Source organism: Micropterus salmoides, unplaced genomic scaffold, assembly GCF_014851395.1.
Source record: "Micropterus salmoides isolate LMB-PRFRI ecotype aquatic unplaced genomic scaffold, ASM1485139v1 Ms_hic_scaffold_7, whole genome shotgun sequence".
Taxonomy (NCBI): Eukaryota; Metazoa; Chordata; class Actinopteri; order Centrarchiformes; family Centrarchidae; genus Micropterus; species Micropterus salmoides.
Window position 1 is genome coordinate 18,744,114 of NW_024044459.1, and position 14,922 is coordinate 18,759,035.

At 42.1% G+C, this 14,922-nt stretch overlaps 1 protein-coding gene and 1 pseudogene across 1 annotated transcript; both read left to right on the plus strand.

The window, feature by feature from the left end:
* Window positions 1–7,821: 7,821 nt before the first annotated feature.
* LOC119891843 lies at window positions 7,822–10,422 on the plus strand (annotated as a pseudogene).
* Window positions 10,423–10,605: 183 nt separating this feature from the next.
* LOC119891844 (betaine--homocysteine S-methyltransferase 1) lies at window positions 10,606–14,611 on the plus strand. The gene is made up of 8 exons (XM_038703758.1): window positions 10,606–10,884; window positions 11,899–12,031; window positions 12,211–12,323; window positions 12,428–12,619; window positions 12,774–12,921; window positions 13,410–13,592; window positions 13,771–13,999; window positions 14,151–14,611. The coding sequence occupies exons 1-8, from the start codon at window positions 10,867–10,869 to the stop codon at window positions 14,326–14,328; spliced, it is 1,194 nt and encodes a 397-aa protein (XP_038559686.1). The 5' UTR covers window positions 10,606–10,866; the 3' UTR covers window positions 14,329–14,611.
* Window positions 14,612–14,922: the final 311 nt, after the last annotated feature.

Genomic DNA, 14,922 nt, shown 5'->3' on the forward strand with positions numbered 1-14,922 from the left:
AGCACTTAGTTGACCAAACTAAACATCAAGAAGCAGCATCACTTAATATGACTCACAAACTGTAGCTGAGGATATGGGACTGTCACCCTAAAATGCTACTCACAGCCAGACACCTATATTTCCTTAATGTCTAAATGTTAAATGCCTCTTTAATGCACTTTTTAGTCTTCCCAGCAAAAGCTTGTTGGACGTCTTTTTCCTTCTTAGCAAATTTCTTCACATGCATCTGTGTAATAAATACATATGGGGTTTAGACTGTCTGAAATGATGGTAAGCAAAGATCCCAAGAAGTACAGCACTTGTGACCACTGATTATCATGAGTTTTTAGGATATTCCCCTTTTTTTGCAGTGTTTGTGACTGTGCAACTTAAAAACCACACTGGTATTTTACTGATTCTCTCTGCATGATGTTTCAGTTATTTTCAACAAGCCATTTAAGACCTCAAAACACTCCAGCAATTCCTCTTCCCAGCCTGTTAACACCAGCTCTCATTTCCTGTCTGGGATGCTGCAGTGGGAGTTTGTTAAGTGCAGGCCTTCACGCCACCCTCCTGACATTTTTCACAGCCTCAAAGCCTCGTTCTCTGCACTGCAAGAGAGCCCACGTGTCTTTTGGTTGAGCCCTGCCTTCTCTCCACACCAGATCTGTCCATGTGTGTCATCATGGTGAGAACACTGTGGGAGGCAGAAAAGTCTGAAAATAGAGAAGTTTGGTCAAGACAACGCTCCGGTCTCAGAGGCAGGAGGATGTTCTTAGCTGCAGGGCAACTTCATGGGAAATGCAGACAGGACTTGTGAGACGGTGTCTGGGAAAAATGATTGGGCATGATGGTTAGTGGCTGTGGGGCGGAAGTTACGCTCTGTGCAGAAATTATGCCATGATGCCATTCCTGGTGCATATGTGTACAGATACTGTGTGTGTGTGTGTGTGTGTGTGTGTGTGTGTGTGTGTGTGTGTGTGTGTGTGTGTGTGTGTGTGTGTGCGTGTGTTTCATGTTCTTATTTCTCACTTGTCCAGGGTTAAGGTTAGATATGAAGTTGCAGTGGTTAAGGTAGGGTTTAGCGGCAAGAGGAACTAGCATATGTGTGTGTGTGTGTGTGTGTGTGTGTGTGCTTGTGTGTGTGAGTGAAAAAAGTACTAGCAGTAGGCCTTTAAATATATAACTTTAAATAATATAACCCATATACAAATCATGTCACATACATCATATGTGTTGGTGTTTAAGTTTCCAAGAATATGCCATTTGAGTTTTCAGAACACAAGTCAAAAACTAACCAAAGAAATTCTTGTGTCACACGCACACATTTTAGCAGATGCCTAAATCCTTCCACATAAACAAATACATCATAAAGTATAAAGCAGCTGTTCGCAACTTGGGGCTCGGGGGCCTCCATTGGGTCATGGGGTAAATCTGATGTGTGTGTGTCAAGATGATTAATGGGATGGACAAAATAATCAAGCTCAATAGTTAAGCTCTTTTGTTTGGACTTTAATCTTTGTCGGTGTCAGTGCTTAACTTTTGTAACTCTTTGAATTTGTAAAGTAGACACTCCTTTATTTTAAGAGATTGCAAGCACACTTGTAACGTGGAGATTTGTCCAGTTTTAACTTGTTTGAGTTGTGAATGTGCCATTAGCTTCTCTAATCCACATTGAACCTCTGCTCAAAAATCCTTCAGCCTTGGAAATGTGGGAGACTTATGAGGGTGTGCGGATCACCCCTGCATCTGAAAGCTGCTGTAGTCAACATTTTGGTCAACGTAAAACATGAGTCTAATTTTGTGTGGCTAAAACGACTGCAATTTGATGTGATCTAAGGTAGAAGAACAATATTCTCTTTTTAAATGCATATTAATGTTACAACTTTTTAGGGGTCAAAGTTTGAACACTTTTCTCTCTGGCTGCTCTGTGGGGCTCCAAGAGATGCTTAAAATAATTTTTCAAAGTAACCTTTTCAAACCTGCAGATAACTGAAGAAGTTAGACTGAGGACATATGCTGTTAAATTGGCTTCCTTATGACTATCACTTGATTCAAGGGCTTTACACTATGTGAAACTTTACCTGGATAGCATGAAAGAGATATTGAATATTAACAAAGCAATGCCAAACAAGCACAATGACAAAACAGATTAGTTTTTATCTCCTAAGCCTTATTTTTCCTTTAAAATAACTTGAGCTCATGTTTTTCTGACACAAACATACTGCCAGTCCTTGAATAAAGTTAATTGGGGGTTAAAATTCCTCAGACCGGTGAGGTAAACATAAACATACAGTAGGCAGCGGTGTGGTCAGAGTCTTGGTATTCAGAAAAAAAGCATCCATCATTTTACGTTATTGTTTTGGGGGATTTCCCAGCAGTATACAGTTTGATGTTGGAAATGAGGTCACATTGGGACACACAAGACAGAAATAAGGTATGACATAGAGGTGACACAAGACTTTGGACCACAAAAACACTGCAACAAAGAACATAACAGATTAGTTTGGTCACCCGAACAGAGCACACAGACCCTGCTGGGACAAGCCAATCATGACTATAGTCATGACTTTATTAGAAAGAAAATGCTTTGATGTCTTATTTTTTTCTCATGATGGATAATAATGTTGTCTCATTTCATCTACAAAAACAACAGGGCTATTCAATCTGTGTCTGACTCATGAGTGTGCACACAAACACCCATAGAGTTCATCTTATATGGTGAAATTGAGTATTTTGAGTACTTTGGCTCACCATTAGCTTTACAAATATTTGGATTCTTTGCTTATCCAAATTTTATTTATCTGACAAAACCTCTTCTGCTACTCTCCACATATTACCAACCTGCGGACACATTTCCCGTAAAATCACATTAAGCATTAAAACCTGACTAGCATCAACAGTTTTGCACTGCTGTTTGTTTTGCCAAAATAAATTTCAAAAGTTGCCAAAGTCTTGGATGCAGGTGACTTCATGAATTGTGTTTGGACATGTCTGTGGTTGCTAACAAACAAAAGAGAAACAACGCATACCAGCTAACTCGATCTGAGGTCATTCCTCAGGCATGCTTTTCATAAGCAGTTTGTCCTATGTGATTTAAAATATAGAAAATGCACACAAGGATATAAGGTTTTGGTCAATGATTTGCAGCTCACAGTTACTTAAATCTTCATATGATATATACATTTTACTGGCTCATCTGGCTATTATTTGATGATAAATTCTCCTGCACTGATTGTCTTTTCATGTGCATTTGGCAGGCTGGCGCTGTTCAGTTTTCTGCAGCCAGGCTGTGAAACTTCACATTGAGATTAAAAGGAGCAGTTCAAAGACAAGTTACTGTAAAACTTCTGTACAGCTTGACATGTTTACAGTGTTTTCTCGCCAAGAGATAATGAAAAGAAGGTAATGAAAAGCTGTAGAGCTACTTTATTACAGTGAACGACAAGTGCGTTGGTTCAAACCGTCCCTCTCTTAACTTTAACAAGTTCACAAAGTTTATGTTCACCCGTGTTGAACAGCAACTACTTTAGTTAAGTCCTAGTACTACTCTGTGTCTTTGTTATTATAATACAAATACAAAACTGTATGTTGGTGACAAATTGAAGGACATAGAATGAAAAAGGAGGGGAGATGTTAAATGTAGAGATATGAAAAGACATTTTGGTTTTGAGGCAAAAGGAAGTCAGAAAGCTTTAAACTTGACTCCTGAGGAAGTGTGACGTGTTTGAAACACATTGCAATTCTGACTACAGGCCTTTTTTGAGTTCCTTTTACTACCTGCACTTGTTCACAAACTAAGCATTTTAAAAAACTGTTTACTTCTCTACTTTTCTCATTCGACGCATTTGGGAGGCTGATTCTCCACAGAAAGTAAGAAAGGAAAAATAAAAAGTAAAAAACATGGCTTAAAGTGTCTTAGAAAGGCGTTGGGCCACCACGAGCCGAACGAACAGCTTCTGTGCTCAAAAAGGATGAACATTGTTCTTCCAAAAGACCTTCCTTCATTTGGTATTTTGAATGTTTTTGATTTCAACTGGATTGAAATCTGGTGACCGCAAAGGCCTGAATCACCTTAATCATTCACATATTTCTAATACTATATCAAACCGTTCAGTGACCTCTTGCATGGGAGCATATGGATTGTTTATTGGTTTCATTGTCTGAATGCAAGAGCAAAAAGCCTATACTGAAAAAAGTGTACAATCATGCCCTCTTGTGTCTCAAAGTAGTATTACATTGTACACTTACTTTACTACCTTAGTTTTGTTTAGTACATTTAAAAAACTAAGAAAAAGTGGGTCATGATGTTAACAGATGCTATTTCTTACAACCAGTGTCTTCATACAACACAAGAGACATAAAAAAAAAAACAAGCCTTCAAAGACTACAACCAGTTTATTAGGTCACAGAGTGATCTCCCTCTCCTTCTCTCCTCAATCACTCACTCAGTGTCTCTCTCCCTATTTATCTTTCTGTGGCCTACAAATCCACAAAAAATGGACAGTTTCAGCAGAATGTCTTCTTCAGCTTGAGCTGTGATTGGACCAGAAGAAGGGGTGGAGGTAAACAGAAGGCTGCAGTTGCACAGACAGTCCCTCTATAACAGGAGAGGAGAGAGTGAAGCAACACCGAAAACAGAACATGTGTGAAGGTTATAGGCTCTAAAGGCTCTGATGGACATCCTTTTACTGCACTCAGCACAGGCTGTATACACGTACACACACACACAAACTCAGGCCAGTAAACAAGAATGTGCAATGACATATTGTTGCGCACTGAAGAAAAACGGGCAAGATCACCAATAATCAACATATAACAACAGCATTACCATAACTCACAATGCAGGTTACAATTCAGAAACATAATCTAATGTCAAGAATTACAATTTGGGGTGTTATACCAGCTTCTCTCTGTTGCCACCTGGCCAATAGAGCATGTGACAAGTCCAACACTTTATCAGTTTGTTAGGAGTCAATTGTTAACCACAGCTTTATCAGTGTCAGTGCCCAGGTCAAATGTGTGTCCCCACAGAAAGATCCAGGCTTGCAAACTTGCAATTTTGTGCACCCTCCTCCTCCTCCACCCTCATGTGTCAAATCTGGTCTTTTTCCCAGCCAGCATCACTCCAAACCCTCATCCTTTCAACCATACCAGCTCCAGTTCCCACTATCAGCCATCAGACATTAGCCATCAGACCCCGTTTCTTATCATTTTTGTCCTTTCACCCTCTGCTTGCGTCAGTCTTTTTTCAACTGCATGGACGGCCTCTGTTCTGGCCTCAGTTCTAGCCTCAGCCTGCGAGAAGTTTTGGCTACAAAGAGAAAATGTCACTCAGTACAGCTGCTGGTCAGCGCCTGATACTCCAACTCGAATAGCTGGAATAACTCAGAAGAAATGAGATATGGTAGAAATACACAACGTAAATAGATTTCATAAAACTGAATCTATGGCGTAATTTCACCAGGCCCCACATGTAGTAACTCTTGATGTGGTTTCTGTGAAAACAAGAGAAGGAGATAGAGAGGAAGAGCTTTAAAACCTAAAAGATGGTGATCACTGGAAGAGAAAGATGCCTTTCTAAAAACTATTTATGTACAAATGTTGCATAAGCCGTTTGGTCATTCAGCATTTTGTAATGTGGGCAGTGTGCATGGCGAGCAGTGATCCCTTTGGTGCATTTGGAGGTCATTTCAGAACAGTCTTACGCTTCAGTGTGCACTTGGAATTTAGAGTCTCTTTGATAGAGGAGATCAGCTTCCTGACTCAGCACTTCAGTGATACTTGACACATTAGAGCTATTTCTGCTCTTACACGTAAATACACATACACTCAAACATGTTGACAAACGCTCACTAAAATCTGTGCAACACACATGTACGTGTAAACACTCAAGCCTGAGGAAAGAAGTTCAGAAGGTTTGTTATGGTGCTGCCTTTGCAAGGGAAACTGTTACACCTTACAGTAGTGCTGTCATTGTCACCATGAGGTTGACTCTAGGACTTGTTTATACTACACAGTTTTTCTCACAGATTAAACAATAGCAACATAATGTTTTACAGTTATGAGCTTTACAGTGGGCCTTGTAATTTGTTATCTTTGGACAGAACCATGTGTATCCCCCTATTTCTGGTTCTTGTGCTAAGTTAAGCTAACTATGTTCAGGCTCTAGATTCTTGTTTAACAGACAGATCTGAGAGTGATGTCATCTCATCTACTCTCTGCAAGAAAGCAAATAGAAATGGGATCTCCACGAGAATTTTGTGCTCTGGGTTTGAACAGCTAGTGCCAGAATCAATTTTTGGGAAATGTAACACTTTTATTTAGTGCAGTAACCACAGTCAGTTTTGGTTAACAGAAAGAAATGTGATCTGTGCAACTTCAATTCAAGCTTATGAAAACCCACGGTGGACTATAGATTAGAGGCGTTTTTCAGAACTTTGACTCTGTTGATAAACACCTTAGGGAGGCCTATCTGTAACATTCCTCCTGAAACTGGATAGATCCAGAGCTTACAGAACGAAACACCACCACTCTACTGAAGGTCAATACCCCTGTGTGTGTGTGTGTGTGTGTGTGTGTGTGTGTGTGTGTGTGTGTGTGTGTGTGTGTGTGTGTGTTTCATGTTTGTATGTCTTGCTGGGACTTGAACCTAAATGCACACCAACCAATGGGGACTTGTGTCAAAACTTTTTGTCCTCATGGGTAGAGACTGCTTTTTGAGAGTTAAGACTTGGTTCTGGGGTTCAGGTTACAATTTTGTTAAGCTTAGGCATGTAGATATTATGTCATAAAGAACAGAGAAACAACGTGTGTGTGTGTGTGTGTGTTGCAGCTCTTTTTCTGTTATAGTATGTTTTGTATGTGCCAATGCTTCTTTGCACAACCCAAGACTAAAACACAAGAGTTTTAGAAAACACAAACCACAAATATTTCTGTTCTGTTATAAGATCTTCAAAACTGGATTCAGCGCAACATAAAACATAGACACGATTCAGTCAGTCACCAATAATCACTTGTCAGTCTTGTGTACCAAGATTAACAGGAATGTAAGCAATTGGAAAGAGGTGCATTGCACAAACTTTTATCTTCAGGCTTTTGTAGAAAGTCCTGTGAGGACACTGTAGGGTAAGGTCACACAAAGAAGACCTGGAGAATTTAGTTTGATGATAGCAGGTTGGTTAACAAGGGGTCATAAACATGTATGAATATTTTATAAATTAAGATAATTTGCACAATTAAAGTAAACTCAAAAACACAATAAAGATGATTGGGTATGTTAAACTTACCCTGCTACATTATTTTATTTGTTACACTGTGGCCCACACAGTTTTACATATATATTAAAGGGGTCATATTATGCTTTTTGAAAACACTGCTCTTCTACTGCCTGAAAACAGCTTGATTGTAGACCAGCCTTTACTTCCATAATCGCAAAATTTACATATGAAAGATTGATTTGTTACAAATTTATAACAAACCACTCTGAAACTCTTGCTCCAGTTTAGGTTGCGAGGAACCAAAGCCATGGTTAGGCTTGTCAGGACCCACCCTACTCTGCTTCTGATTGGCAAGAAGTCCTTAACAAGGTACTGCGCACGCGTAGCTCCTAAACAGTGATCAAATTTAAGTAAAGTAGTAAACCTACTCTGGTACAACACCTTAATAACAACCTAAAAAGTGCATAATAAGATCTCTTTAACATTTTTATTAAACTGACAGATCTCTTATTCACATGTCCTTGGTCTTCTCTGAATGGACTGTTACAACCCATGCCATCTTCATTGATCTGTGAGCCAGACTATGTTGCACAATTTCCAAACAGATATGTGGCAATTAGACATGAATTTGGCACCGAAATGAAATTCTGCAGTTCACCCAGCAGTATAAAACTGGTGAGGACATCTATCAGCACTCTCTTCTCACTCTTTGCCAAAGGAGGAGTTTGCTGTTGCTGCAGCTGAAACTGGGAAAAAAGAGATGGCACCTGTCAAGAAGGTAAAGTAATCTATGTTATTCTACAGAGAAGAGAGATTTTGATTCCTCAGGCTAAGATCTGCTTTTATCTTTGCACCTTTGTACCTGGACTGTAGCCTCTCTCACACAAACACACACAGAATCATTGCACACATGATCTATTTATCAACTTCACATATACTGCAAAACTGTTCACGTACAAATATCTGTGTTATTATATTATCTTTAAATCCCACACATTTTGTCTGTCCCTTGTTGTCCTTCTTCTCTCTTGTATTTCTAGAGATATTAAGTAATCAACAAAATATCAATAAGCTCATAAGCCATTCAGTGTAGATGGTGATGTGTGTCCATGGGTCCCTCTGCTCCAACAGGGTCTCCTTGAGCGTCTGAATGCTGGGGAGGTGGTGATTGGCGATGGCGGCTTTGTGTTTGCTCTGGAGAAGAGGGGGTATGTGAAGGCCGGACCATGGACTCCTGAGGCTGCTGTCACACACCCTGAGGCCGGTAAGACAGCTCACATATTGTATCCGAAACCACATGAAGGCCGTAGGGAAGGTGCACAAACCTAAATGCACACAATTTTCCCTTTAATGTGACAAATCATTATGTTTCCGTCAGTGCGGCAGCTTCACAGGGAGTTCCTGAGGGCAGGATCCAATGTAATGCAGACATTCACATTCTATGCCAGCGATGACAAACTGGAAAACAGGGGTCAGACCTTGAGAATCACTGTGAGTATCAACAACAACAAGTACAACTATAGCACTTTACAACCGCCATTACCGAGATTGTGCAGATCTCGCAAATTTCGCTTTACCCGTTACTGATGTATCAAGAAACATGATATGTATTGTACAAAGTATGATCCTCAACAAAGTCATCCCCTTCCTCATTCTTTCAGGGGACACAAATCAATGAGGCAGCCTGTGACCTGGCAAGGGAAGTAGCCAGCGAAGGAGACGCAATGGTAGCCGGTGGAGTGTCTCAGACTCCATCCTACCTGAGCTGCAAGAGTGAGACAGAGGTTAAAGCCATCTTCAAGAAACAGCTGGAAGTGTTCATGAAGAAGAATGTGGATTTCCTGATTGCTGAGGTGGACACACGTCTTATTTCCTTTCGTTAAGTGCGCAAGTCACGTCTACACTTCTATAACCTGAAATATTAGTGGAACAAATAAGTGCTCAGTGGTGAATGCGTTGTTTCTGTCGTACTGCAGTACTTTGAGCATGTTGAGGAGGCGGAGTGGGCCGTGCAGGTGTTGAAGACCAGCGGAAAGCCCGTAGCTGCTTCTCTGTGCATTGGACCGGAGGGAGACATGCACGGCGTCTCACCTGGGGAGTGTGCTGTCAGGCTGGTGAAGGCCGGTACGTATTTCATCCACCCTGCACGGTCTCATGATTTTTCCTTTTGTTTCTTTCCTCGAAAGTCAGCTGTGTAATAACCATTTTTCTCTGTTCTCCAGGTGCCCAGATTGTGGGAGTCAACTGCCACTTTGACCCCATGACCTGTGTGAAGACTGTTAAGATGATGAAGGAGGGAGTGGAGCAGGCTAAACTAAAGGCTCACTACATGGCGCAACCCCTGGCATACCACACCCCTGATTGCAACTGCCAAGGATTCATCGACCTCCCAGAATTCCCATTCGGTAATATGCTTTGCTTGGACATTGAAAGAAAAAGACACACATCTGCCAAGTAACTGTCATGCAGGCGGTGGCTTTTCACAACTTTTTTTTCTGCTCTCAGCCCTGGAGCCCAGGATCCTGACCCGCTGGGACATGCACAAGTATGCCAGGGAAGCCTACAAGGCTGGCATCCGATTCATTGGTGGCTGCTGTGGGTTTGAACCTTATCACATCAGGGCTGTGACAGAGGAGCTGGCCCCTGAGAGAGGGATACTGCCCCCTGGCTCAGAGAAACACGGAATGTGGGGCGCTGGTCTGGAGATGCACACCAAACCCTGGGTCAGAGCCAGGTAAACCATCTAAAATATTTAAGACACTTCAATGTACACGATTTCAGGAATACTATTATTTGGTGCATCGTTTCTCTGTGTGTAACGTGTGTCTTTATCTTACCTCCTCTAGGGCCCGTCGTGACTACTGGGAGAATCTCTTACCCGCATCTGGCCGTCCCAAATGCCCGTCCCTTTCCACACCAGAGGGCTGGGGGTGTGACCAAGGGCCACGCTGACCTGCTGCAGCACAAAGAGGCCACCAGCGCACAGGAAATGAAGCACTTGCTGGAGATGCAGAAGAAGGCGAAGTCCTCTGCATGAGCGAGGCAGAGCGGGAAAACCGAGGCACCCATCCCTTCAGTCGGTCAACCAGAGAGGGACAAGACTAAAGGAGTGAAGTCTTTCCCAGTTCCATTTAAAGATGAAAAGCACTCAGTAACAGCGATGCTCCAGTATGGTGTAATAATATGTAAACTCCAAAACAATAAACCTGAGTTTGTCACTTAATTTTGTTGCAACAAACACAACCCTGAAAGAAACAGTGTGTAACAGTGTTTAATTATTTAATTATGTCACCCATTCACAAATGCACTGATGTACAAGTTACTCAATCCTTACTGGTTTATTAAAAGTGGTTGCCTACTGTTAAGTAAGTGCATCTATTTACGGTCAAAAACACCCACAAACTAAACAAGAAGAAAACACATTAACAACCATAATAAAACCGGACCAAACTAGGAGCACACACTCACTGTACTCTCGTTCAGTAAAAGAGGGGAGGGCAAGGAGTAAATATTGCAGTTGTGTAACCTGCCTCTTACCAATCAGAGCAGCTCTTACTCAGAACCCTCCCCTACTTCAGAGAGATTTATAGTGACCCTCTGCTCCTCTCTAATGTGGCTTTAGCCTCTCAAAGTCTGAGCAGTCAGGGGTCCACAGAGCAGCAGTATTATGGCAACGGGAAAGAAGGTATGTGTGGATGTTTGTGGAAAGGCGGGGTGGGCTAGCAGAATTTCCATGCATGGAATTACAACTGGTAGTTTTGTGGAATGCCAATGATTATAATATGTGTGATGTCTCTCTTGAGCTCCAAACTGAAACAGTTACTGAACAACTGAATGTAATATAATGGTAAATTAACCACAAACAACAAATGACAAAATTGCAATATTACAAATTGCAAAGACACATATTTTCTCACCTATTCTAGTAGTATCTAGCCATGCAGATAGATTGGCTTTATTTGTCCAGGTGTCTGAGATCTCTGACTCCATCCCAATGCCCTGGAGGTTAAGGTGTTTATTCTTAAAATTAGTTAGATTTCAGCACACATATAGGTTTTTTGATCTACTGCATTCTGAAATACTCTAAAAAGTAAAAATATTTTAGTAAATTAAAGTAGTAGAAGTAAAATCATTTTAAATAAAAGCGGAATTATGTGAATAAACAAATAACTAAATAAATACCAAGTACCACTGCAGTGAATTCAAACTCATCACAGTAATAGCATTCACAGTTTACACTTTCTGACTGAATGCATTTTACAGACAGACACAGAGTCTAAAGTGTAATAATTAGGGTCTTTTCAGACTGAGGCAACCTAACAGCTCACACAAAGTCTAAATTTTACTTTGACAGCCAAGCATGTTGGAAAAGGTGCAGCTCAATCTGTCATTACCAGCAGCGCAGCTGTTCTCACACATAAGCTGCTTTCTTGATGATTCCGTCATTGACAGAAGGTGTGTGTGGCACTGAATTGGGGAAACCATTATGCATGATCCATATTACACAGATATCCGTTTCTGTTTATTTCTGGTATCTAAGCAGAGTCAGTCTGGCCAGAGGAGGGACATAATGCTGTACAGGATCTATACTGGAAGGGAGCACACTGGTCCCAGCTGGTGTTCTTTGAATGAAAGCCTGCAGACCCTTTGCGCTCAGTGGCTCTAGTCATATTCACTCTGCATTGATCCGTTATCACAGGGAATCTTGGAGCGTCTTGATGGTGGGGAGGTCGTGATCGGCGATGGAGGCTTTGTGTTTGCCCTGGAGAAGAGAGGCTACGTGAAGGCCGGCCCCTGGACACCCGAAGCTGCCGCAGAGCACCCTGAAGCAGGTGAGAACAAGCTGTGTTACCAACTTTAATACTCTGTTACAACTTAAAATGGCTTGTCTTCATTATCTTTTGCAAGTGTTCCTTGCAAATTACTTTTCCTTATGCATTATGTGCCACAGTTTAGATGGATTTGTTAGTATGTTCACCTTATGATAATCTGTTTGCTTGATGATTTTCAGTGCGACAGCTGCATAGGGAGTTCCTGAGGGCCGGGTCCAACGTTATGCAGACCTTCACCTTCTACGCCAGTGATGACAAACTGGAGAACAGAGGGAACAAGCTCACCTTCACTGTGAGTTAATTGGGACATCACACCACTTACACAGGAATACACAGAATATTATACAGGTGGCTTTTCTTGCCTTTGTTTCACCATAAATTGACTTTGACCTGCAGGGAGCTCAGATCAACGAGGCCGCCTGCGATTTGGCCCGTGAGGTTGCCAATGAGGGCGACGCTCTGGTTGCCGGAGGAGTGTCTCAGACTCCGTCCTACCTGAGCTGCAAGAGTGAGACAGAGGTGAAGGCCAGCTTCAAGAAACAGCTGGATGTGTTCATCAAGAAAAATGTGGACTTCCTGATTGCTGAGGTAGAGGTTTTCTTTCCAAAACACCACTTAACCATAAGGGCAACTGCATTTATTCCACAATATTTAGCCATTTTCTGGTGTATGTTGTTAATTATGAAAGCCGTGTCATGCCAGGAACATGGTTTGACTTAGTGCTGATGTCTCTGTCCGGCAGTACTTTGAGCATGTTGAAGAGGCCGTGTGGGCTGTGGAGGTGCTGAAGGAGACAGGGAAGCCTGTGGCTGCGTCTCTGTGTATCGGACCAGAGGGAGACATGCATGGTATCTCCCCTGGACAGTGTGCTGTCAGGCTGGTCAAAGCCGGTGGGTACAGAGCTCTCTAAACTAAACCCATGAGCACAATTTACTTTTGGAGCTCAATCTAAAAGGGATAGCCACATTTTTTTTTCTTAATAGATGATCTAAATTGTAGTTCCAGGTTTTATATGCTGGAAGGTAATGTAGGAGAAGCACAAAACTTGATATTTAACTTTAAACTTGTTCAAATTAGGTCATCTTGTCCTCACCTGACCTCTCTGTTGTGTGTGGCAGTGTTTCCTGACATGACACTTCTGTCATCTACTGGTGTTATGATTTGATAACTGGGACCACTCTACATGCCAAAACTGTGTCCAGTAGTTGTTCTATTAAGTCACCAGCTTTAAAATGTTTGCCATTAAAAGGAATCAGCCGAATTTAAAATGTCATCTTCCCAAACCTTGCAACCACAACTTCAAGGCACAGTTGGTGTTGTCTCTTCTACATTGCTTATCTGTAATGGCCAGCTCACACTAATGCATGTTCTGCTGTAGGTGCCCAGATTGTTGGAGTCAACTGCCACTTTGACCCCATGACCTGCGTGAAAGCTGTCAAGATGATGAAGGAGGGAGTGGAAAAGGCCGGACTGAAGGCTCATTACATGGTGCAGCCCCTGGCATACCACACTCCTGACTGCAGCTGTCAGGGATTCATCGATCTGCCAGAATTCCCCTTCGGTAATATTAAACTGTGTTGCATTTTATTGTCACCATTAAGTTAACGCACATTCTTTCTCAGTGTGCATGTACTGCATTACATTGGAGCAAGGTCAACCGTTCAACAGAGAAATACACAATTTCACCAAAAGCAACCAACCTGCAGTCAAATGTGTATAAAACCAGAATCTCCTGTCAGGTCTGGAGCCCAGGATCCTGACCCGCTGGGACATGCACCACTACGCCAGAGAGGCCTACAACGGTGGCATCCGCTTCATTGGTGGCTGCTGTGGATTTGAGCCTTATCACATCAGGGCTGTGGCAGAGGAGCTGGCCCCTGAGAGAGGCTTCCTCCCAGCTGCATCAGAGAAACACGGCAGCTGGGGAGCTGGTCTGGAGATGCACACCAAGCCCTGGGTCAGAGCCAGGTCAGGAGCAACTTTTAATATTTTAATCTCACTGGTAGTCACTGAATACCAAAAAGATGCTGCTAAACTCAGTCACATGTGAAATTTTGAGTTATTCAGCACCAGTGAGTACTAACTGTTATGAGTGTTACTGTCTTTTCGTCTCTTTTAGAGCCCGTCGTGACTACTGGGAGAACCTGAAGCCAGCCTCTGGCCGCCCCCTGTGTCCCTCCATGTCTGCCCCCGACGGCTGGGGTATTACCAAGGGCCACACTGATCTTATGCAGCAGAAAGAGGCCACCTCTCAGGACCAACTCAAGCAGCTATTCGACAGGTCAAAGACCCACTGAGTCAGTCTGTCTCCTTCGGACCTGGCTGCAGAACTGAGTCAAACAGCCGTGCCGTTGAGCTACTGACGATGATGATCTGCACATAGTGCTGCACCTAACAAACATATTGTCAGGGGCCGAATCTTCACTTGAGACTAGCACTGTTCTGTGCATCTGCTGATTGCAGATCTGTAGTTCAAGTTAGGAGACGGCCCATGTTAAGATTAGGACCGTTTGTTTTTTCATGACTCTGGATCAGTTTGTTTAATTAAAAGTATCTAATAAAATGTGAATTAATAAATAGGCTGTTGTGATGTAGTTTCTTGCTGTGGATGGGCAGGTGGAGGCGGGCTGGTAGATATTTTCAATATCTGCTTTATCAATTTCACCTTCTGTAGATATGTGATCATGTACACAAACATGTACACAGTTATTTTTGGACAGAACTATCATGCATGGACAAATATAATATAGACATGTTGTAATAGAGCAAAGCCTTAGTGCAATGAGGATAACATTTAATGATTAAGTTTACATAAGTGGGCTTATTCTTGCCATGGAAAAAGCCAATTCTCTCTCTGCAGTCTCCACAATATAATGTCAGAACATAAAAAT

Excerpts from the sequence above, each read along its gene's own strand:
- LOC119891844 (XM_038703758.1), top strand. Across the intron at positions 12,324-12,427 it reads GGAACAAGCTCACCTTCACT|GGAGCTCAGATCAACGAGGC; the intron begins GTGAGTTAATTG and ends TTTGACCTGCAG. Across the intron at positions 13,593-13,770 it reads TCTGCCAGAATTCCCCTTCG|GTCTGGAGCCCAGGATCCTG; the intron begins GTAATATTAAAC and ends ATCTCCTGTCAG.